Genomic DNA, 23,298 nt, shown 5'->3' on the forward strand with positions numbered 1-23,298 from the left:
CACCCGGGTGCTGGTGCCACACATGCAAATTGGCTCTCGTGTATCAAAACCGGCGCGCCCGCCGTGGTTCGCGGGGGCTGAGCAAAGCGCACAGCACACTGGGTCCTGATTGGTGGGCGGCCGCGCCTGCCGCGCGGCCATTGGTCGGCGTCCGAGCCGGAGCGGTGCCGGGTAAAAACAGTATGGACGGGCAGTTCCACGGCCGCCGTTCCACAGACAGCTGGCCGAGAGGCATTGTTGAGCGCGCTTAATGGTTCTTGTCCACGCCGTGTAGTGGAAAGGCGTAATCACCTGTAACTAACTCAATTAGCATAATCATTTCCACGCCGCGAAGCGCCTTTGCAGTGACACGACGTGCGAAACGAATGCGAAAGTGAGCGGAAGAGCGTGCCAGGGAGCTGCGGGAGCGATTGTAAGTAATTTTACACCTTTTACATGGGAAACATTTTGTTATTGACGTTGTGGCACTGGGTGCACTTACGTCGTCGGATGCGTTGCAGTCAGTTGCCCCGAAGCAACTAGGCACGCTCCGGCTCGCCATATGGAATGTAACCTCGGCTGTGTCGCAAAACACGGCACTGCAGTGATTTGAGTGAGATCGTTGCGAACAGTATCTGTGTACCAACGCCTTTAAGAAGCAAACCCTTCAGTTACAATAACGCTATGCGGCTGAGTTTGTTAAGATCAGCGTTAGTCTTGGAGTCCTCTTACATCAGTACATCTTTCAAACACCCTAATTTAAACTGAACGTTTGCTTGAATGTCAAAGACAAGCCACTTCTCGAAAGGCGGCAACAAAAAGTTCAAAAAGCGCTGTGTAGTTGGTGCTCCATGCCAGTTATGTAAGTTTGTGTTATCTTGCTAATCATTGCAGCCTTTCAGGACATTGCCATAATGCCGACCGACTCTGGGTCAGCTTGCACCGAATACCGTGATATATTATTAACCCAAATAGCTCTGCGACAGTTGAAGGCAATGTCACCGACTGTGTTGAAACAATGAAATGTGTTCACTAGCTAAAGTTCAGTAGTTCGCTTTTTTAGCTTATCTCTAACCCATTTCGTGCAGTCTTGAGCGTTTTACTTGCTTTCGAACAATATGTTTATGTCATTGCTTCAGACTTAAAATATTGGGCACGTTTACGCGTGGCCTCGCATGTCATTTCATGTTTTGTCAAGTGTGGCATCTTTCTATCCCATGACAAACTCCAGGGGCGAAAATTATTTCCATGTCACCCATGGATATTTTGCGCCACCTCATACTAAGCAGCCGAAGCTGGGTTCAGGGCTTACCAAAAATAGTTCCAAATTTGTGATTTCTAGAATGAAGTGATTTTTTTTTGCTATCAAGGACAGTATTTCAATCCCTACATGTCATATCCCTAAATGATACACTAACAAAATACTTCTACAGTTTGATTCGTTTCACCATGCCTTAAAATCACGTCACAAACTGCCGCCGCGTTGCTGATGCACGATGCCCTCCATTTGGTCCATGTCGATACTAAAACTTTGCGGACATACCGCAATATAAGGCACAAACTACTAACAGATGATAACGAAACCGAGCAAATATAAACGAGATGGCAGGGCAGGGCAGAGAGCAATGCAGAAAGCGCGAAAGAAAGGCCAATGAGGAAAATAGAAGATATTATTTCAGCAAAGGACTTTTGCGCCGCTGATAATTTCTACGCTTGGACCAATATTAATTGTAAAAAGCAACGCTTATTGTAAAACTAGCTGTAGAAACCTACGCCAACAAACTTACTAAAGGCACTTGCCCGGTGCTCGCACAGGCTCTTCAATAGATGAAAAAACCAGCCTGAAAGCTGGGCGGTCACATAGAAATATCCCAACCCTGTCGACTGGCACTAAGCTAGTTTTCACTGACCCTACTTAAACACTAAAAGTATGAACTGCCATCAACGGAGTTGAAGAATGGGTGACGTGGTGAAAACTCCGCCCCGACTTAAGAGCATGTATCATTAACCTTGCCGACGAATATTCGCGCCTAAAAAGCAGCGAAGCAAGAGGACAGCTGCGTCCCTTGCGCTCACGTCTGGACTGGCTTCACGTCTATGACTTAGATCTCCTTGTGACTGAAGCAGTTACAACGGCCCCCCAGCCAGCATGTAGGCATGTCCCGCAATGCAAGTGAAGATGCTGAATGGGACGCCTGAATACCGATGGTGGTCGAGGTAGCTTCAAGCCGGGCTAGGAATGTTCACCCAGTTTAGAACAAAAGTTCGACTGCAAAGGTTTGGTGTTGAACCAGCGTAGACAAATGACAAATTTCTGTGGCATCTCCTCAGCTGAACTGGTTTCGTGCAGAATCTGCAGTGGTTTTAAGCGGTGCTTGAATGTGTTTGGCGCGGCATGCAGCTTAGTTGTCTGCACACACAATATTACTTCACTCAACGGGCCAGTCCTTTAAATTGCTCCAGCCATGCCACTGTGTGCGTGACGTTACCTGCTCCAATGGCGAAATCATGTTGGAGCATTGGGTAGAGTATCCGGGTTGGGGTTCGGCGTTCAGGACTGATGGCACATCTGATAGGCATGGTGGAATAATGTTTTTAAATATTGGGGAATTTGACACGCTTACACTCCTATCCAAATGCATTTTCGCTTGCTGTGACACATTTGCGCAAGTGCTTCATCCCGTCACGGACGTAGAGGAAGAGATAAAACCATTGCTACTTTTACACTCAGTGCTTCGGCTCGCTGTGCTGTAACATTATGCTATAAAACTTTGTCATTGTGGTGGTACGCAGCATTGTTACCGGCATTCCATACTGTCCACAGTAAAGCCACAAGTCACATTGAAACCACCATATCTGTGACGCATATGCATGTTGTAAAGCCGGTAACTTAAAAAATGAGTAATGATGTTGAATGACCTTAGGCGACGAGAGGTCATTTTCAAATAAAGTATCATCGCTTACGCTGGCTATATACTTTTTGCACGTCATTTTTGTGATTATTTGCCACAAACCACTTAGAAATACACATGGTGGTGAAAACCACGCAAAAGAAAACGTGTGCGACTGAAGTTTTGTTTTCCATACGCGCACGCATATAAAACATGCTGTTATAAACTAAAGGTGTTCATGTATTGAGGCCATTAACACAATTAGATATATACATTTTTCTCGACTGCTGCAAATAAGACTTTAGGAAGGCATGGGTAAACCATGCCATGCGCTAAAATAATGACACATTTCGCTTTGAGCAGCTGGTAGCTGGTCCGAGTTAGAACGGAGGCACTGAGACAGAATATTACCACAGATTGGTCCACGTTAGGTTGTGTTCCACGTAAACTGGCAGCTGCTGAAGCTCTGTGACGAATACGCATCTCAAATATTTGCGTTGTCGTAATATTTGGTCACCATTGTCAACAGCGCAGGGTCAGGGGAAATTCGCCGATTTCGTTGTTTACCGGGCAGGCCGCGCTCAATGCCAATGCTTCAGCAATGTCGTGTGTAAATCAGCGTGCGGGGATGACAACCGTGGAACTGCTCAACTCTCATCAAAGGCAGGGCTTCCAACATATAGATCGCACCCATTGGTATGAGCTGCCAAAGGCGTCTGGCCCCATTAGCTCAGCTATTTTGGGATCACCAACACGCTGACATTTGCTGCCTGCGAAAGGGATTAGTTTCCTTGAGGACAGGGATGAAAAGAGGGGCGGGTAGTCCGAGGGCGGGGAAGATGCGTGGTGGGCAAGGGCAAAGATCGCGCCCCCAGGAACTAATCAGCCTCAAGGAGCCGAGCTCGAATAAAGCGTTTTGATTGGTTAAGACCAGCGATGTGGGACGTGAGTGTGCGCACAGCAGGGGTGAAGCTGTGTGGGATCAGTTGTGGGGAGGCAGCGGCGCAGAGAAAATGACTAAACTTTTCCAGAAATACACACAGATATGCTTACTCCGGATTCAGCTCACTTCTCTTGGAGATTTCGGCAGAGGAGTTAGACCCGCTCGTATAACTGAATAGTAATCTACACCCCTGGCCTATAGCGTCACACGTAATGCAGCGTTTTAAAAACCTTGTCATCCCCCAAATTTTGGCTACGGGCGGAGCCCTTGTGTATGTTGGATTCAGCTTCAATGACAATAACATCATAAATGCATTAATCCTGCTGAAAGCAAACCGTTTTGTTGTTCAATGCGTCGAACACTGCGTCATATTTTTTTGAGCCATTGGGATTTGCACTTCAGTCAGATGTTCGCTGTCTGCCCTATAATAACTCTGCGAAGATTCTACCCGTAACACCGGATCCCGTGGTACGAAAACGCACGTACAAATATGGCGGCATTTTCGACCATAGCGCTTCGGCGACATCAGCTGCAAGGTGCTGCCTTGCCAACTGCGTTTCTGCTTTGACACTGTCTATCTTAGGTCGACTGCCGACTGTCCAACACTTGATATGAAGAACAGAAAAATGCGAGTAACATGAGGGAAACACATCTTGCAATCGCCGGGGTGTTCCTGCATTCGATTAAAGAACGTGTTTCTTCAGATACGGAGGGAAGTTTTGTAGACTGTGTGCACTTGCTTCTACCAGTGCACGCATAGCCCCAAGTCCAGAAGCTAACGCGCAAAATGTTCTCTCACGGAGCGGTGACTACATGGGCTTTGTCTCCTCTCCCTTACAGAGCTTAACGACAGTGTGCACGCTGAAAAAGGCACAAGGTCCTGGAAGCGTCGCATCATATTATTTTGTGACGATGTTTTCATCGCAATGCTTACTCGGTCCCCCTCGCTCGAATTTTTTTGCTGAATGCCACCAAAAACATTGGAAGAAGCTCAATTTCACTAGAGTCCTACCTTTTTGGCCCCTATTTGATGGCGATGACTACTATGCTGCTGAAACAAATGACCATTTTAAAACCGATGCAAAAATAAGAGCTTAATAGAAATAAGAGGCACTCTCCATCCATCAACATAAAGTAAGCCACATCCGTTAAGGAAGAAAAATTTGGGGAAAGCCCTATTCCAGGATCCATGACTTCCCCTCTCCAGTCATGTACACAAATCGACGGCCCTGCAAAGTATTTTATCAGAAATCCGGTGATGTCCCATCACGCATGATTATGCTTGACTCTATATGCCATGGGTGCAGGTTTTAACTTAAAGGGGGCATTACCGTCCACATAGTTGAGCCCCCCCCCCCCCCTAGCATCACAGCAGCCCAGTGTTAAATGCACTGGAGAGAAGGCCAAGGAACAATTCTGAGCTCACTCTCCCTTCTAAATATGGGTGTTGACCCTTTATTTAGTTTGCAAAGTTCCACCTCTGTCATTGACGTCGGTCATCAGACGCTTTCTGGCGTATTGTGTCCATCCTGCACTCCGTATGCCGTGCATGGTTGGGTATTGACGCCTGGACATGCAGTCTTGGGGTATTTGAATACCAACTGAAGAGCCGTGGGAATATGCGGTCGCCGAAAGCAACTCCCGAGTATTCGCGAATGCTCGACCTTGAACTGAAAATAGGTCATCTGTTAGTTCTGAAAATTCACAAATAAGAATTTGAACCCAATTTTCACCCCACTCTGCTGAAGATTGCAGGTCTAGGACGCATTGGGTCCGACGAAAAGTCCCATTTACATGGTGTGCTGAGCCAGGACCGACGTGCGGTGCATTCTCACAAGCTCTCCAGAAGAACTTGTGTGAGACAGCCGGGAAAAAGACAGACGTGTGATGCGGTACTTGCTCCTGTGTCGTAACTTTGTGACGTTATTACTGCGCCGCAGTGTTGGCACTCCACTCAATTACCGCCCTCGCATAGGGCCGGTAATGAAGACGGGACCTGCCAGAAATATGGCAGCGTGGATATCGATTAGCCAGCTAAAATGTGACGTTATGATAGCGAGGCGGAAATGTCATGGCTTTCTATGTAAGTGCTCGAGATATTTTCGGTTGGTTCAAATCATTTCAGGTCTTTGATCTACACCATGGTTCAAAAATGGAGGATGACACGTGCTCGTCTTCAGGCAGCGCATCTGGCAACGCGTGTGCATGTGCAGAAGGTGCTATAGATTTTCTTGAATAGAGGTCTGTCTAATATTATTTTCACAAGACACACCGATCGGAAACAAACAGCTTAATTATTCATACGAGAAGCATGGAATAGATACAAGACCGTTGCAACCGTGGAGGTAATGCAGAGCTATCCACAGTGAAACTAAATGTAAACTCATATTTGCCAGAAAACCAGTAGTCTCATCTCATCTCAAGCATAACAGACATCACTGGTCATAATCAGACCTCATTAATCTTGATGATGGGATGCCTGCACGGCGCTGGCTCCCTGGAGGCCATCAAGAAACAAGCCCCGCTCAGATAGGGGGACTCATTGGAGATAACAGAAATACCCCAGCGAGGACGTGATCAGCTGAGCCCAGCCTCCTTGGCCAATGTGTGTGTGCCCTGACAACTATTAACGTGACAAATGTGAGCGCGTCTCCTGGGATGGCTTCATGGGCAGCCATTGCTGACTTCAGCAATGGCTTCTTTCAGGCTTCTTTTATGATATATATGATTGGCCTTGATCACTTACCTTGATCAAGGTTTTACCTTTTTAATGTTTCTTATTTCTATCTCAGCTTTCACCCTCATACGCCGTTTTTCACAACGCGGATGATGTGGGAGGGGGGGGGGGATGCCACCCCGTGACGTTTCCAAACTAGTGATAATAAAGCCCAGATGAAAAAACACACCAGTGGACTGTTGTCAGCGCGATCTCGCGGTTGATACTAGTTGTTTGTTAGATTAATAATTGATTTCATTATGTCATGTCAAAGGTCAAATTTCCCGGAACATCACACCTTTTCAGCTTCACAACATTACACCTACGAGACCATGGCTTGTGACTGCACGAAATTGGAGCGGGCGTGGTTTTTGTTCAATTTGCGCACAATGCCGTATGCTTTTATACGTTTTGAGCACACATTATATATGACTCCGTTAATGTGGCAGCGCCGGCCCAGCGCGCGCGTTTCGCGGTATCGCCGGTTGCCGCCCGCCGCCAGCGCCGGCCGCAGATCACCGTGCAGTGCTCCTCAAAAATGGCTGCTGCTTCGAAACCAGGAAATGTAGGAACACCTTTGTGGTGTCAAAACACCCGCACTGGATGCCCCCATGGGCTACTAAAGATTTGGGCGCAATTGCACGGTATGCTGGAGAGTACCATAACAAGTTATTAGCGGGTTGCATCACCACCCCTACCAGGGTGAGGGTTAACTGGTAGTGACGCGACCTGTTCTTTATGGTCTTCGGTGTTAACGTATGGCTCTGTTCGTCGCTGAGTTAATGGGAGAGGCAATCATGGCTCCTTCATAGCTGACTGTAACAAAAAATGTAAAAATGCTAGGAAGTTGAGCTATGTAAAAATTCCAAATATCCGGACACTCCATTCTAAACATTACAATACCGAGGTCAAACCGAATGCGCTCGTCTTCAGTCCTGCGGCCGGTGGCAGCAGCCGCGTGAAAGGCCAGCTGACGTCAGAGGGCACGCCAGGCCATGCCGAGCATGGCGGCCGTGAAACCGCCGCCACCAAATCTGCTGTTGACATGGCTTTGCCCAATCGGATAGCGGGGGGGCAGGGATTACACAACAAGCACTGTTTAGCGTGAGCTCTGTTCCGATAAATTCATCCATTCAATTCAAATTCGTCCGTTCAGGAAGGTCCGGATTAAATGTGTAACAAATGTTCGTCACCGGTGCGTACACGTTGACTCGTGTTTCCAACGTGAAATCGTGCACTAACCTTACGGACGGACACTGCGTTCTGCGATGAACTGGAAAAGGAGTAGAAATATATCAATCTGCTCCAAATTAATTGTAATGCAGTGCGTGTAGCTTGGCCGCTTGCCTCCCGTCATATGGAAGACGCATGATTGCTATGAAAGTATTGATTTTGCCATGGCTGTTCTTCATGTTTCAAAAGCAGCCAGGGCCTTCGACTTAAACGTTAAGAGTAAATATCGGAAACATCCAAACGTTAAGAAATCCAAACAAACGTACAAGTAAACAGGTTGCCAGCTATTAGAAATTAGCAGTTATGTTCACGATATTTTTTTAGTCGGAATTCTCCACTTAATACAAGTACACGAAATATTGATGAGTATGTCAGTGTTGACGAAAATGGGGACTACAGGAGACTACATGCTCCGAAGAAGCATCAGTTTTTAGAAATAGTTTCTTAACATTTACGGCACATTCTGCTGCTGTAAAGGATTGGACTCCTTTTGTCAGGCATCATCCCCCCACGCTGACGTCATCAGACAAAGTTTTGGCTCTAACGAATAGTGCGTGGGAGGCGAGCACTCAAGACCGTAGCAAGTTATTCAAATATCATAACACCTAAGGCCGTAATGCAAAAGTGTGGTCAGCTGAAGAAAAGAACAAAGATGTCAATTTCGTCGTTTGGCATTTGTTGGTATTTTATTTCTGGGGGAGGGGAGGCTTATAAGGCTTACTTTGTTCAAGAAGAGCCAAATCGACATAACTTCTTGTGCAAGCCCCGTCCCTTCCAAGGAACACTGACAAAGTGGATGTACAGTTTTCAAGTGGTTGCTCTGGATACTGGCGAGCTAAAATATTTTTCAGTGCAAACTTTGCTTAAGTCTTACCTCTATCGTATGTTCTGCATCCGCCCTCGCTCGAATGCAGTTCGCCAAAGCATCTGTGCTGTTTTTGCAATGCCCAGAACCGTGCAGGAAAGAGAGACACGAGTCTTGAATAAACGAAATCCCGTTCAGACATGCAGAGTATGGTGTTTCCGCAATAACACCATATTTGTTCGGGCATGAGAGAGCGGAGAATGGGAAAGCCGAGTGCGTCTAACTGACTCACTCGTTTCTCGGAGAGGAGAGCAATCTAAATCCCTTAAATGCAGCAATCTAAATCCCCACACATTTCCACTTCTTCACATGCATGATATAAAGGCACCCATAGACTTAGGCATCGGTTATTGCTTAATATGCTGAATGGGTTTAACTGCTTTTCACATTGTTCCGCAGCACAACTTAGGGCACGATTGGATTAAGAGACTAAGGTGCCCAATTATATAAGATCTGAGTCTTCTTTTTTATTGTAGTGACGCTTGAAAAACCTCGACTTTGGAAAGGCACTTTCTTCTTTCCAGCTGCTCGCGGCGTCCCGTCGACACTGTGCTTGTACAAACTCTGCGTTCAGATCTCATGCTCAAGAAATGACGTTATTCAAAACTAAAAGTTTGTTTGGCACCAAGTCTACGCGCAGCTGCTTTCAACATGTACGCTGCCAGTTGTCGTAAACAACACAGTACTTTGTCAGGAGTGGGGTAAATTAAAGCCAAGCAATTGAGAAACCAGTAAAACGACTCACTAACATAAGCAAGTCAAAATAACGCTTGTGCGCCAACACGAGGGATGAATTGGGACTAATGGAGGATTTTTGGGGCGTGCTTGCACGCCACGCCACATACTTTGGCCAAAGCCAAGAGGAGCTATGGGATCGCGTCCCATTTCGCCAGCTCCGCGGGACCACCCGGCAGCTATCGCCCGAAGTGGCATTGAAACGCCTTTTTTGGAAAGGGATTGTCTGCAGCATATATTGAGACATCGGATGACTGGGAGCAATGATGTGTTAAACTTGCATGTTACACAAACTGTTGTCTTGAAGGCTTTTGTAGTTTTTAGCAGTTTGAGGGCATCCTCCTAACGTTTGTAGCGGTCACCTTCCGAGACTGTTATGCAGAGTGTGGTGTTGATAGGATCGTTTGAAGAGTTCTGTACATTCAGTTTTTCTGACGCTCTACAAATCATTGTTTTCACGAATTGAGCCCAGCCTTTGACAGCGGTTAAGTTCGCGCGGCTTAATCCATTGGCTACGGCTGATGCTGCGGCTGCGAAGTAGTAGACTGAACTACATAGCACCTTTTACTGAGACAAGGGTTAGGGCATGACTGAATTCAATGACCAGCCTGTCCACCTATCTCAGATCGTACTGAATACTCGGCATCTATTTCAAAATAGTCGATACACTCATGTGTTATCTAACTCAACAGACGTTTTGTATTAAACCGGGTCGAGCTAAAATGAAATAAAACTAGTTACTTATCAAACACATTGACGTGCACCAGCTCCAAAATGTGAATCACCGGTATAACGTCCAATTAGTTGTGCCTGGCCGGACTCGGACAATGACCGGGAAACAAAAAGGAGACGAGCAATAACACTAAACATCACAATAATACATAGCAATAATAGATGGCAATGACGAGACATGACAATAATACGTAGGGCCTTGGAAGTTCAAACGGATCAATAGGATTCAACTGAGTTCCGAAGATCATTCGCTGAATCGTGAAGATCTCTGACTGTGTCCTCCTGTGGTATTTTTTGGGTTTCTTATCAGATCAAAAGATGTCGGAATTTGCACTTATGCGACTAGAGCCTATGGTCAGGCCCGCACGTAAAGTTAAGTCTCACGATGTTCACTGGTCGAGTAAGAATCCAGGGCGGCTAAACTGTTTATACTTCTGGCTGAGAGTACCTCAAACTCAGAAAAATCCTGACTCAAATGCGGTAAGCTCTGTTTTTCAGGCAAATATTGTTTAGGGTTCACTAAGTCGTTACTGTTCTGCCTTCGATGACACTGGGTGCCTTATGTGTGCCGTCTGCCGTTCCTGCTCATGTGTGAGGACATGGTATGCTACAGTGAATCAGACCACCGTCATGGTGTTCTCGGATCCACGGTTTGTGTCGTCACTCGTCTGCCAGCACAGAAGCGCTAGGTATCTAAGCTAAAAAGTTTTGAAAAAATGTCTTTGTTCATCCTCATCTTGATTGGACTTCTGCCCCGGCAGGGGACACGCGATAGGTATGTACGTAATTCAATATCGAGGATCATCCCGCACTTCGAATCAGCTCAGTGAGCGGTGCGTGCCGAACATGGGCCTCATCTGATCGATCTGCTGCCGAGAACATTATAATATCTTGATAAATAAAAGTACATATTACATTAAGTGAAGAAGGTTTTCGGGTCTTAGCCAGTCCAAAGTTTTTTTTGTGCAGGGAGAAATTTATTGTCATATCAACAAACTTGTGTCATCAAACAGAGAATTAAACACATTTTATGCAGCAATAGAATACCGTTCATTCTCCGCGCGGACTTCAGCAGCTGTTTGTGACGGGAATAAAGCTTGTCTTATCTTGACTTGAAAGCTTGGGTTGTCTGAAATTGCTTGTCTATACCACTGCACTTTCCGCATCTAGGCTAAAAGCATGTTTTTAACGCAGTTGTTCATTTGTTTATGTTCTGAATGTTTTAGTATAATGCTAGCCAATAAGCAGTAAAGACATACAAAGAAGCCCTGCAGATGAGCAATGCCTCACGTACGTTGGCATTGGTAAGATGCACTACCGCATAAGCCACCTCACAGTTGATGCAAACGTGCACCAGTAGTTTGCATAATGCACCACACCAGCTTTCGGTGCTTTGGCCTTCCTTATGACGCAGTGTTGTGTGTTGCAGGTGCCGGGAGGTACCGAGCCAGGGCCGCCATTCTGAGTGCACAGCACCCAGGGTCGGGCTCGCAATGGGCCGCGACCTGCGTCACGTCCATAGACGACATGCCTCACAAGGGTCAGTCTCTAGACGGCCTGTCCGACAACGGTCAGTCCGCAGCGCCCCCCCCCCCCCCCACCACCTCCTCCCCCACTTCCGCTCCCGGCGACAATGCCAGACTGGCAGCCCCGCAGTATCTCTCTATGGAAGGCCCGGCGCATACGCGGAGCTTCCTCGTCGCGGCGCTGTTACCATGCAGTTTGATTGTTTTTTTTTTTCTGAACCGTATGTGTCTATACAAGCTGAATTGGCGTCGGACAAACGCATACACGTATATGTGCCGTGGCTTCTGGTCAGGTGTTCAGTGTACTCGTAACAAGGTCTTGGGTATTGGTCAGATGTTCAGTGTACACGTATCAGGGCCTTGGCTATTAGTCACATGTTCAGTGTAAACGCACAAACGGCCAAAAACACCTGCTTTGCCAATTACGCGGGCTAACAACGCCTCGGTCGTCGGTCCTTGGGGGCGTAAATAAAGCGTCGTAATAACGTACGCAACAATCACGGTGACACAATGGAATAATAACACTTCGATGAGTTTAGCAGCCGTTGGTTCACTGATGCCTTTCTGGCGCAAGTTTACAAGAAAGCGTTCTTGAGAATCAGTTTACCTTGAGGGCGGCAAGACCTGGTCAGTTTGGTCGGCAACATCGCAAATTTAGAGTTGGTTGTGTTTCCTGTGGCTTCGGCCAAAGTATCCAGAAAAACACACACGCTTTGGATGGGTAGTGATCACAGTGTATTCGGCTTTACCCTTGTGCGTTTGTCATGGCGCGGTCTCCATCAGGTTGGGCTCAGAGCTTGGGGAATGTGAGATTTCAAAGAGGTGGAATTGACCGCCACCTGGTCGATGCGCGGTGTTGCTCCGGGCCATCCATTGCTGAGCTTGATCAGTGTTTTGCAGCCGGTGCATTCATCTACATCACGCAGTTGGTCTCACGTCCCTATCTGCTCTGATTGTTGAGGCCTGAGGACAGTCCTTAGAAGAACGACAACGGCGTTGCCGTAGTTTGTGTGCGATCGCCTGTACATATCGACGCACGCTTTCACACGTACGGTTGCCCATTCTCTCCCTACTGAAACAATGCTGGTCGCGTGTCATTGTGACACCGTGCTGCCAATGTTTGGACCGGTCTCTAGTTGTGTTTTTCAACTTTTTGCGATCTACAACTTTTACATTCGCCATGATAACGAATAACGGTGATAATATAGTGCTGGTATCGCTATGCTGGAAGAAACCAAACAAATAGTTTCTTGTCAAAATTTTACAGCGATCATTTCAAAGGACTTTTCATTATTACCGACAAATTTTGCAATGCAATCAGCGATTGCAAAGACGCAATCCGGTCAAAAGCGCGACAAGCCAGGCTCTGTCCCACAGGCTACATAGCATCCGTTGAGTTGAAACTAGGATTAAACCAGTCGCGGTGTCCCTCATTACCATTTAGAAACCTCTTTGTAAGGATGATATGACGTTTTGGTGCAAAGTTAGCGATCTTCAGGTGTATTTCCGCTCGTTTTTTTATAACTCTTGTCTTTTATAACCACACGGTTTGCGTACTTCTTCATGCAATGATGTAACGCCCTGCTGCAGAGGTTGTCAGCCAGCTTACTATGCAGAAGGAAATGTGATGAAATGGTCAATCTGCGTAATACACGTTTAGTAATAAAGGTGAAATGTGGAGATCATAGAATGTTGCCACAGCCGTGGTTTTGCATTGACTTTAGAGGCCAAGTATCTCTTTGCACCTCTCGGCATCTGATCCAAATGACCCCAAATTCGTCAACGACCACTAAAAAGCAGCACAGATGCTCATCTTATGGGGGGGAGTCATGTCTTCGGGCAGTGCTCATGTGTGTGTGTGTTTTGGCTGACGTAAGAACATTTCCGACGATCGTTAGTTTGGAGACGCGTTGTTTGGTTAGCGATTGGGGAGCGCTGCGTAGCTAAACCTGGCCAGCTGAGATGTGCTACGACCTTTTATAAACAGTACTAAGGTGTTATATCGACCTATTATCAGCCACCTAACATCAGCTAGTTTGGATTTCTTTGTCATAAAGTGTCCCTAATTTTTGTTATCCGTGGACCGTGATGCGTGGAGTTACGAAAAGCGGTTCGTAGGTGGATGATCGTGAAATAAAAAAGGAATAATACATCTATCGCCGGTCACGTGAGGCCACTCGGTTGTGACGTAATTTCAGAGCGATTGCAGTTTGTTGCTGCGCGATAATTGCAGCATTCAGCCATCTCATGGTATTGAACATATCAAAGAATGGATAGCAGATGTAAAGTCATTATGGCTGATGTCGAGCGAATAAGTTTGAGATAAGAATTATTAACATTTGTCTTCTTCGTATCGACTTAGAACCACGATCCCAATTACGATTAGGTCATCGTAAATCAATCTGACAGTTCTGTCATATCGCAGTTATCCGGTTTTCCTTGCTCCCCCTCTCTGTGCTGATTTCAGTACTATTTTTGTCGGTCCTTCTTATACTTGCCCACATATGATCCCCGCGAATGTTCTGGCCGGCCCGTTTCATGATCTACTGTGAGTAATGTCGCCGACAGTTGGCCCCTCGTGCTGTCCCATGCCACATGCCTGTGGTGAACGAACACCTCCTGCTCGCTAACAGACAGTCGTTGCGCTTTTTACCCCTCGCGTCGATCGTGCAAAGCCCTGTTCTCGTCGGCAGTCTAGTTCCGCTCGACGTATGGAGTTGCTTTGTCTTCAGAGAAACACCCCACCGTCGAGCACACCGCCACCGCGCGTGACCAGCATTGGTGGCGCGACGCACCCACTTCCTCTTCCTCTCCCTCCTTGCGGGCGACCAACACGCGCCCACGACAAGCACGCCCTTCACTTGAAATTTTCACGACAGCCTGATTTGAAATGCCACTCGCTCACGATTTCAGTAGCACTTCAGGACTTCTCCACGAGTTTAAGAACACCTCAGGCTTATCCACGAGCTCGGAAACACCAATTCTTTCTCACGAGCCCAGGAATACATAGCGCTGGCGGGCCCAAGTGTTGCAAATATGGTAAGCGTTGATGGACATGTTGACCTGGACGGAATGACAAATATAGCTTGTCCTAGCCTTTTCCAACGTGCGAGACATAACCACCCCTTCCTCTTCTGTGTTCTCCCTTCCTTTTTCTGCGCCCCCATTTCTCTCCCTTCCGGGGCTCGTCACCCCATGCATTTCTTTCTTCCCATGCCCTTGTCTGTTCCCTCTGACGCGTGTCACGCTTGGAATGGCGTTATACCTTCCGGCCCGCATCCTCCACGCCCTGCATCAGGCGCTGCCCTTCCTCCCTCCCCCTCCCGGCACCCGGCCCCTCCTCCTCCCCCCTCCCGGCACCCGGCCCTTCCTTCCGACCCACACCATCACTGCTGAGCGCGCCTCTGGCCATTCCGTTCGTGTTCCGGTCCCGACGCCGGCCGGCGGCGGAGCGCGACTTCACGCGGCGGCGAGCTCGCCCCAGCCGGCACCCGACGCGCCACGTCCTCGCTCGCGGAGCCGCAGCCGCGCGCCGATCTGTTGGCCTTTCCACCCCATTGGTTCCATTAGATTATCCTGTGTGAAGTTTCTTAGCATTTAGATGGAAATCGCTATTGATCGGACAGCTCATCATGGCGGCGGCCGGCGGCGTCTGCGGCGAGCGGCGGCGCGAGCCGGGCGTCGCCGCCGCTCGCTGCCAACTCCCGGGGGCGTCGCGACCAGGCGGAGGCGGTACATGGCAGGCTACCTTGCGCCGGTCCGCTGCCGACGGCTTTTGCGTATTTTTTTTTAAAGGGCAGGCAACCCGAGATAGATAGGTACCTCTGTCAACTTGTGGGTGTCATCACACTGAATGTATTCGGAGAATTAAATGTTGGTTAGCTTGAGTTGTGAGCACTGATTCGATATCGTCCTTTAACGCTCCCTCAGCTAATGTGGTGCATTGTCTTATGCTACATCCGACTGCCTGTCAGTTGTTTCCTCTCAAGCATATATATTGACAATTTATTGGGTAGATTCGTCTATGCCTAACTACATCCATCAAGGAATCAAGCCCTACTCGATGCCCCTGGGCAATGTAGGCGCTCGAGCCATCGACAGATCACTGGGTCGGAAATGCACTCGTACAACCAATACGTAGTATGACACCGTCGGACGAGAAACTTATGGCCACTCAGAACAAAGTGACGCGTGTCATTGACTCACGATTTCTGTGATATGCTCTCATCTTCCAAAGCGCAGCACAGAGGCTTAGTGCGTATTGTGGGCCAGGAGCACCTCAAACCAATCAACCGCGTGCGGTATCGCGTTACATTCCTGTTTTGATGTTGGCGTAAAAGCTTTATCACCAGCCTGCCCTTCCTCGCCCCTGCTCTTTTCTGCCGACTTAGCATTGCTGTACTCGCCACGACGAATGTATTGTCGCCCACAAACCCTTCTCCTTCTTCTTCGCTGGTCTTCGCAGGCTGGTCTTCGCTGGTCAGCCTTGACTCTTGTCTTGACTTGACTCTTGACGGTCTTGACTTGACATCAATTGGTAAACAGCACGCTCGCGTTCTGTTCCTTTTTGCAACCGAAAATAAAACCCGGCCCGCTCAAATCGACGATGACAGGAAGCGATGACACCCCTGCATACTAAACCTCGTCACTGATGATGGGATGGGACGCTCTGAACGCACACATGACCATGATGCTTTTCATTGCAGTGTTCACATCAATGGCTGGACTGCCAAAAGGCGTACTGGGACAACGTTTTCACTCCCTCACTCCGGCTCTTTCTGCCCATTGGGGCACTCATTTGTCGTTCACGAACGGTTTAAATTGGGATGCTGGTGACGGAAGCTCTCGGGGAGCTGTATTCAGCCAAACTCACACTTCCTGTGTCTCCGACAACGAATCTTCTTGCTACGAATAGTTCCACAGCGTGAGGTCCCCAGAACTCTGGACCATGATATCACCAACAATGTGTCGGTTTCTGTCCGCTTACGTGTCTCACTTAACGGTACGGACGTCGACCAGGTCACAGCGGGGTCAACCAGCTGGGCGGAGCGTTCGTGAGCGGCCGGCCGCTGCCTGATACCACCCGGCAGAAGATAGTGGAGCTGGCCCACTCCGGCGTCAGGCCCTGCGACATCAGCCGCATCCTGCAGGTCTCCAACGGCTGCGTCTCCAAAATTCTGGGCAGGTCAGTGGTGGTGGCGTCCGCCGGCAGCACTCGGTCAGCTCAGAGTGCATGCCGGACAAGGGTAGCGGAGCGGCGCAGGGGAATTAGGCAGGGGTGTGATCATCGGCCTGTACCTGTGACTGGATCATCGGGAAGACTAGAACAGGGGTAAATTTTCGCACAACAAGTTGTGTCGGGGGGAGGAAGGTTCTGAAGATATAAGAGTGCCTTGACCCGCCTCCAAATTACGCTCCCAATCAGGTTTGTCCACGGATTTGGCCCACTTCCCTCTCAAAGCTGGGAGAGGGACTGGAGCCATAGCTGCAGAGGAAACCACACCCCTGGATTAAAAAAACGCTAGTGGCGGACGGAACCGATGACCAGTGAGGCTGAATAACCAGAAGAATGTCGAGTTTCTGCCAGGGAGCGTTGTGGTCTGTGTAGCAGACCTATAATAAATAGCACTAGCGTTGGGAAAACTGCCAGGCTTGATCCCTGAAAGCCTTATACGCTGCCACCCCTAGTTCGGTTGAAAGTAACGACTGAAAATATCCCGCTTGATATTTCCTATGTTACAGAAATATATTTTCACTCGTTCTCGGCTTAGCCGCTGCCCCAGACATGTGCGTGCCTGCTTTTTTATCGGGGCTAGGAGCGTTCATCCTCATTCTCCTCCTTCCCTTCATGTTTTCCCAGCTGCCCCATCCTCTCTGTGCTCCGCGATGAATGCGCTCCAAAATTGAGACATTTTGTCCGGCGAACCATTAATCATCTTCAAAAGCCGCCGACGTGATTTGCGCCCAATCAGCCGGCCCAGAAGTGACTCGCGGACTTCTGAATGGAAATCGGAGCGGAGCGGGAGAGCCGCACCGCCGGGAGCTCTCCTCTGCTCCGCGGTTCGTTACATTGCGCCCGTGAAAGGCACCGTGATGGATGAGCCCGAAGCAAGCCCGTTGTGACACATCCTTTGAATGTGAACATTGGCTAGTGCTCGGCTGCCCGGTGATGCATGAGACTCCGGCAGCACCCCTCGTCTCAAACTGCGTCCCGTCTGTTGAACCGGGATGTTGGGAGTCTTGACCATCGATTCACGACAAGACAACCAGGTGGCTATTCACCATCAGACACAAACAAAGCCTTAGAAGAGGCGAATAAGCGTGCTGTAATCTGGTAAACATGCTCACAATATGAGAACAGGGGGCCGAGTGAACGGTTGTCGCTTCCAGCGCTCGCTGACTATGATCAAATTTGATTTTTGTATGTGAATTCGAGTGAACAGTCACCTCGTTCATGGTCAGTCTAAGCCAATTATGTCTTCAGACTCAAGTCGACCAGTTTTGATGTGAATGCCCTGGCGTCCGACGGGAGCGTTTGGCGATCACAATGCAGAGAGAGAACGACCATCTTCGTAGAAGTCTCTTTAACGCCTGGGAATGAGCGGGCGGCGCATTTTACAAAGGATTTAGGGGAGTTAGTGACTTAATGTTAGGACAGCCAGTGCTCCCAGCAAAACTTGGCGCAAACGTGTACATCGCTCGAAAATAACTAACTCGGCCTGTCTCCATCGCACGTAAAACGGTGTCATCTGTTTCTGTTTTTCTGAGTGAACTACCTGAATGTTTGCTTACAGAATGGTTTGCTGTATTTTTCAGGCGTACGACCAGTTTTTGCCGGGCTATTTTTCTTGCATTGTTCCCATAACCCGCAGCCTGGTGGCATGATTGTATCTCCGCATTATAAAGGTGTCGTATATATCCCAGATACCGACCCCAAGTTGACCGACCTTTTACCTAGAACTGCTTGAATGACCTCACATGCGCCAAGCGTGCTTTCTTAGCACTAGAGAGCGCTTCGTGAACACTGCTCATTGGCACCACGTGTGTGGATGTGCTGGCCTCGTACATCTGAGCTGTAAATAACGGCACGAGAAACCCAGTTGTTCAAGCCTCCATGTGTTTTGTCAGTTCCCATCTATCGCGTATAACCTTGTCAGACTGGACTGGAAGTGGACGTGTTCAGACTGGACTGGAAGTGGACGTGTTCAGACTGGACTGGAAGTGGACGTGCTCAGACTGGACCGGAAGTGGACGTGTTCAAACTGGGCTGGAAATGCACGTGTTCAGACTGGACTAGAAGTGGACGTGTTCGGCGCGTGGCAGGCGTCCGGTTCTGTAGTGGACCGGTTGCCCTAACCGGTCCTCTGTGGATGACAGGTACTACGAGACGGGCTCGATCCGTCCGCGTGCCATCGGCGGCTCCAAGCCGCGCGTCGCCACCAACGAGGTGGTGGAGAGGGTCACCGCTTACAAGCGCGAGTGTCCCAGCATCTTCGCCTGGGAGATCCGGGACCGGTTACTGCAGGAGGGCGTCTGTTCCACGGAGAACATTCCCAGCGTGGGTGCCACTTTTCTTGTGTCCGATTGCCCAACTGTCGCGCACTGTGCGAATATCTCAACGGAACCACTCACTAGGTCGAAGGTAGAAATACTATTGCATTGTCATGGCCTGTGGATTCATGACGCAGGCGTCTGTTATATTTTCGTTCAGTCATTGCTGCCTGAGCGCGTGTTGTCGCGGTGTGCAGTCCGCTGACTCAGGTTACGGCCGTCAGGTGTCGTCCATAAACCGGGTCCTGCGGAACATCGTGGCCACCAAGGAGCAGCCGATGGCGGCGGCGGCGGCGCCCTGCAGCCAGCCGGACGCCGTCTACGATAAACTGCGCGCGCTGAACAGCCCCGGCGGCTGGCCGCGGTCCGACCCCTGGTACCGGACCGGCCCCGGGGCCGGGGCGGGCGTCGGGGCCGGGGCCGGGGCCGGCGCCGGCGGCGGCCAGTACGCGCTGTCGGCTTCCTCCGACTCGCCGCCGGTCGGCCCGCCGCCGCCCGCCGCAGCGCTCCACCTCAGAGACGACCTCAAGACCGAGATCGGTGAGTGCGGCACGGGCGGTGCGGAACCAGGCGACTTCTGGCGCCGTCGCATCGACCAGCTCTCGACTATCCGCAAAAGTTCTGTTTCTTGCGCAACACAGCTCACCAGAACACCCGATCAACAGTCAGAGACCCTCATGTTGACACATTGTCCCACGACATTCCACGGGGGCCGGTCAATGAGCCCTCATTCCTTCTATGTCACGACACTGGAAATTCCTCATTCCAGTCAATACTCACATATCGCGGTATCAACCTTAGCTCTGATAGTAGACCACACGCACTTAATAAGAACAAATATGATTAGAATATACGTGAGGCGAAATGTGACAGCGGCGCCACCAACTGACCTCAGTATGAGAATAATGGTAACATCTCCCGATTGGAATGTGCGTACGCTGCTACCAAGATTTTTGACCATTCCCTATGCCTTCGCACAAAATTATTCATTAACTTTCGCCATGCCGACGTGCACTAAAAAAATCGTTAAACTGCAGCCGTCCGAGACACATCACATCCGTTCACTTCACGAAAACAATACATCAGCTTGACCCCAAAAGGCCGTGCCGGGCTTGCTGGTCGGGTGCCGGATGTGTGGACTGGGCGGGCGGCAGGACCGCTGCCCCAATCGGCTCAGCGGCTCCGCCCGACCGCTGCAGCCGCCGCCGCGCCGCTCGCCGCCCGCTCCCACGCCGCTAACGCCGCCACCGAACCGTGCGTGTTCGCCATTGTGGCGGCATTGTGTCGACGCGGCGGCGGCACTCCGGCTGGGAGGGGGCGCCCCCCACCGGCGGCCGGGGCGGCATTATCGTTAGCGCCGACAAAGGATCAGTAGCCGGCTCATAACATGTCCCCCCACTCCAGGGCTGTTGTGCGCACCCCTCGGATTCGCTACAGGCACGCCGGTCCGATTGAGACGTCACCAAAGCCGAGGTGTCCAAACAGCGGCGCGGCCGGCGCGGCCGGCGCCGATGACAGATGCCTGACAGGTGCCGCCACCGGCGCTACCTGTTGTCGCCGTCATCAAAGGCGCGCACGGCCACGTCAGCTCAAAGGCCGGTGGCGGCCGGGCCGGCCCGCTGAACGGGTGGGCAGGCTCGCGCTGAAGCCGAGGCACAACAGCGCGCCGGCGCCCACGCACTTCACAGGCGCCGAAGCCGAGGTGTTGTACGCTACTCGCATTCGGGGTAGCTGGGGTGTATGTCCCATAATCTTGGTTTGGGCTCAAATTGAGCGCCCCCGAACGCGGGTAGCTCTAGTCTAGGTCACTCTGATCATGTGCACAACACTTGGTCATGTTTTGATGTTAACAACCCCAGCTTAGTCCGTTTTTTTCTTGACATCAACTTTGTTTGCATCATTGTCGCAACAGTGATATGCATGATAAGTCAATGATATCATACATACGTACACATACGTATATATATATATATATATATACATACATATATATATATATATATATATATATATATATATATATATATATATATATATATATATGTGTGTGTGTGATATCGCTGGGGTGCAGCGGTAATTTTGGACTATCAGGTCATGTTTTTCATATATGTAGATAAGGCTGCAGTAATAGTCTTATTTCTCGGAGAAAAACCAGAGGAGTGGAGATACGGATTCGTTGGAATTTTAGCGACATGTTTCTATCGAAACAAATGACAGAAGAACATAGGCCGATTAGAAAAGGCCGCACTTCTGCTGTTCGTTTCGATAAGGGCATGTTGGCGAAATATCAGCGCATCTATATCTCCATTCTGTTAGTTTTCCCCGAGAAATAAGGCTATTTTTCTTGTCCGGCCTACGTGCATAATGTTGCTCGCAAATGCACTCAACAACTTACGTAATTTTTTCATGTATCATCACAGGGTTACCGTCAAAGGCCAGAAAATACTGGGGAAAGAGGGCAAGGGGTACACGTATACAAGTTGTCGGCCCTGAAGAGCCCTCCCTTTGTTACGCTTGGCTGATTCCGCCCGGTAGACTGCAGAGTGCCCGCCCCCCCTTTCCCTCCCAGCCGTCCAACGCTGCATGACCGCCGTCCGGACCACCGGGCGCCATTCCCGGAGGAGAAGCAAATGGCCGCGGGCACTTAGCGCGTGAGGCGGCGCCGGCGGCCGGCGGCGTCACGCGAGGCGCCGGCCGCCGGGATGGCCGTGATTTGTCAGTGACGATAACGTCTGCTGTCGCCGGAGTCCCCGGGGAAATGTTTACAGCGCGCGTTACCGCATTACTGCATTATGGATGAGGTGCGGTCGGCGGACACGCTACCCCAGCGGCGGCGGCGGCGGCGTGTGCCGTCGGCGCCGGCGCGAGGCTGCTGCCGTCGACAGCAGCAGGGCGTGTGGCCGGTCGCAGACGGCCTGGTGACGCTGAATGCCGCGTCGGCAGCCGGTCTGGCCGGTCAGGAGCCGGCCAGCGGCTGGCCAAGCGTCACTCACCCAGAGAGGGGGTCAAAGGAGCGCCCAGTCGTGGATTCTCCTATTTTTGCATCGTAGATGCTCCGGACAGGGAGTTAAAATTGACACCTACTTTGGATTGAAAATTTCAATTCAATACCAAGCAAGCCAACTTTGCTATCTTCTTTGATTATCTCACGTGAAGTTCTCTTTGAATTCCGCCCCTCCTTTGATAAAATTATGGCTGCCCCGCGTTCCCAGCCCTTGCTACCACGTATCTAAGGCGTTGATGATCATCAGCGCCACCCCGGGCTGGCATGCACACGGTAACTCAAACCATGGCTGGATCAAGCCGTGGTCGTCAGCGGTGCGGTGCGGAGACGAGACCGGGCGTGCCGGTGATGACGTCACAGCGGAGCGTCACCGTCAGCTGACGCTCTGAGCTGGCGGTCAGCTGACGCTCCGAGATGGCGGTCAGCTGGCGCCGCCTCAGTTCGGGCTTGGGGTGCCAGTCACTAGAATGGTGTGCAAAACCACAGCATTGGGCGAACTGCAGGCACGTGATGTGACTGACGTACGTGATATCCATGTAATCACAAAATCGTCGCCCAATGGCAATGGTGCATTCTGAGGGTGGCGATCAAAGGACTGACAGAGTCCCTGGCGTGGATCATTTTTGGAGTGGTTTGGATCATATACCGCTCGCTCAGCCTTCCCAGTTGCTTAACCAAAACAGCCGTAACTGTAAACTTACATAGCCGTAAACGTGTGCGTTATGCAGGCCATTACAATTATCTCCAAAGCTGCGGCCATGAACTTACGCGTAAAGATATCTGTGCAACAGCAAGAAGCGATCCACCCTGTTTTGAGTCATGAATTTCACATAGTGTCATTGCCTTTGAACTGGAGTGCGACCTTAGAACGATACCATCACGCCCAAAGCCTTGTGAACTGCTCTTCCAAGAGTGTCTCGACCTTTGTCACCCAAAAGCAAGCGGCTTTCCCGCTGATGAAAAACGGTTCGGTCGGGGCGTATCGGGGTCGCAGTGGGGTGCTTCTTTCGCTCGGCCGCGTTTCACTTAAAAAGCGAGCCTGGCCGAGATAAAGCGTCGGGCCGGGGTGAGGCCGTCGCCAAACCCCCGGCGTATTTCCATATGGAAACGAGAGGCGATTCGG

The 23,298-nt window shown here is 50.0% G+C and overlaps 1 protein-coding gene across 1 annotated transcript in view; it reads left to right on the forward strand.

Moving 5' to 3' along the window:
- Window positions 1–216: 216 nt before the first annotated feature.
- LOC119108413 (paired box protein Pax-6) overlaps window positions 217–23,298 on the forward strand; it is a 31,990-nt gene continuing 8,908 nt past the window's right edge. The window contains exons 1-6 of the mRNA XM_037231984.1: window positions 217–412; window positions 11,524–11,664; window positions 16,640–16,805; window positions 18,998–19,178; window positions 19,396–19,566; window positions 19,618–19,711. Coding sequence (XP_037087879.1) covers window positions 11,622–11,664; window positions 16,640–16,805; window positions 18,998–19,178; window positions 19,396–19,566; window positions 19,618–19,711 — 655 coding nt within the window. The 5' untranslated portion in view covers window positions 217–412; window positions 11,524–11,621. The remainder of the gene's footprint in view (window positions 413–11,523; window positions 11,665–16,639; window positions 16,806–18,997; window positions 19,179–19,395; window positions 19,567–19,617; window positions 19,712–23,298) is intronic.

The sequence above is a fragment of the Pollicipes pollicipes genome, unplaced genomic scaffold (genome assembly GCF_011947565.3).
Source record: "Pollicipes pollicipes isolate AB1234 unplaced genomic scaffold, Ppol_2.1 Scaffold_6686;HRSCAF=7923_pilon_pilon_pilon, whole genome shotgun sequence".
NCBI classification, from domain to species: domain Eukaryota; kingdom Metazoa; phylum Arthropoda; class Thecostraca; order Pollicipedomorpha; family Pollicipedidae; genus Pollicipes; species Pollicipes pollicipes.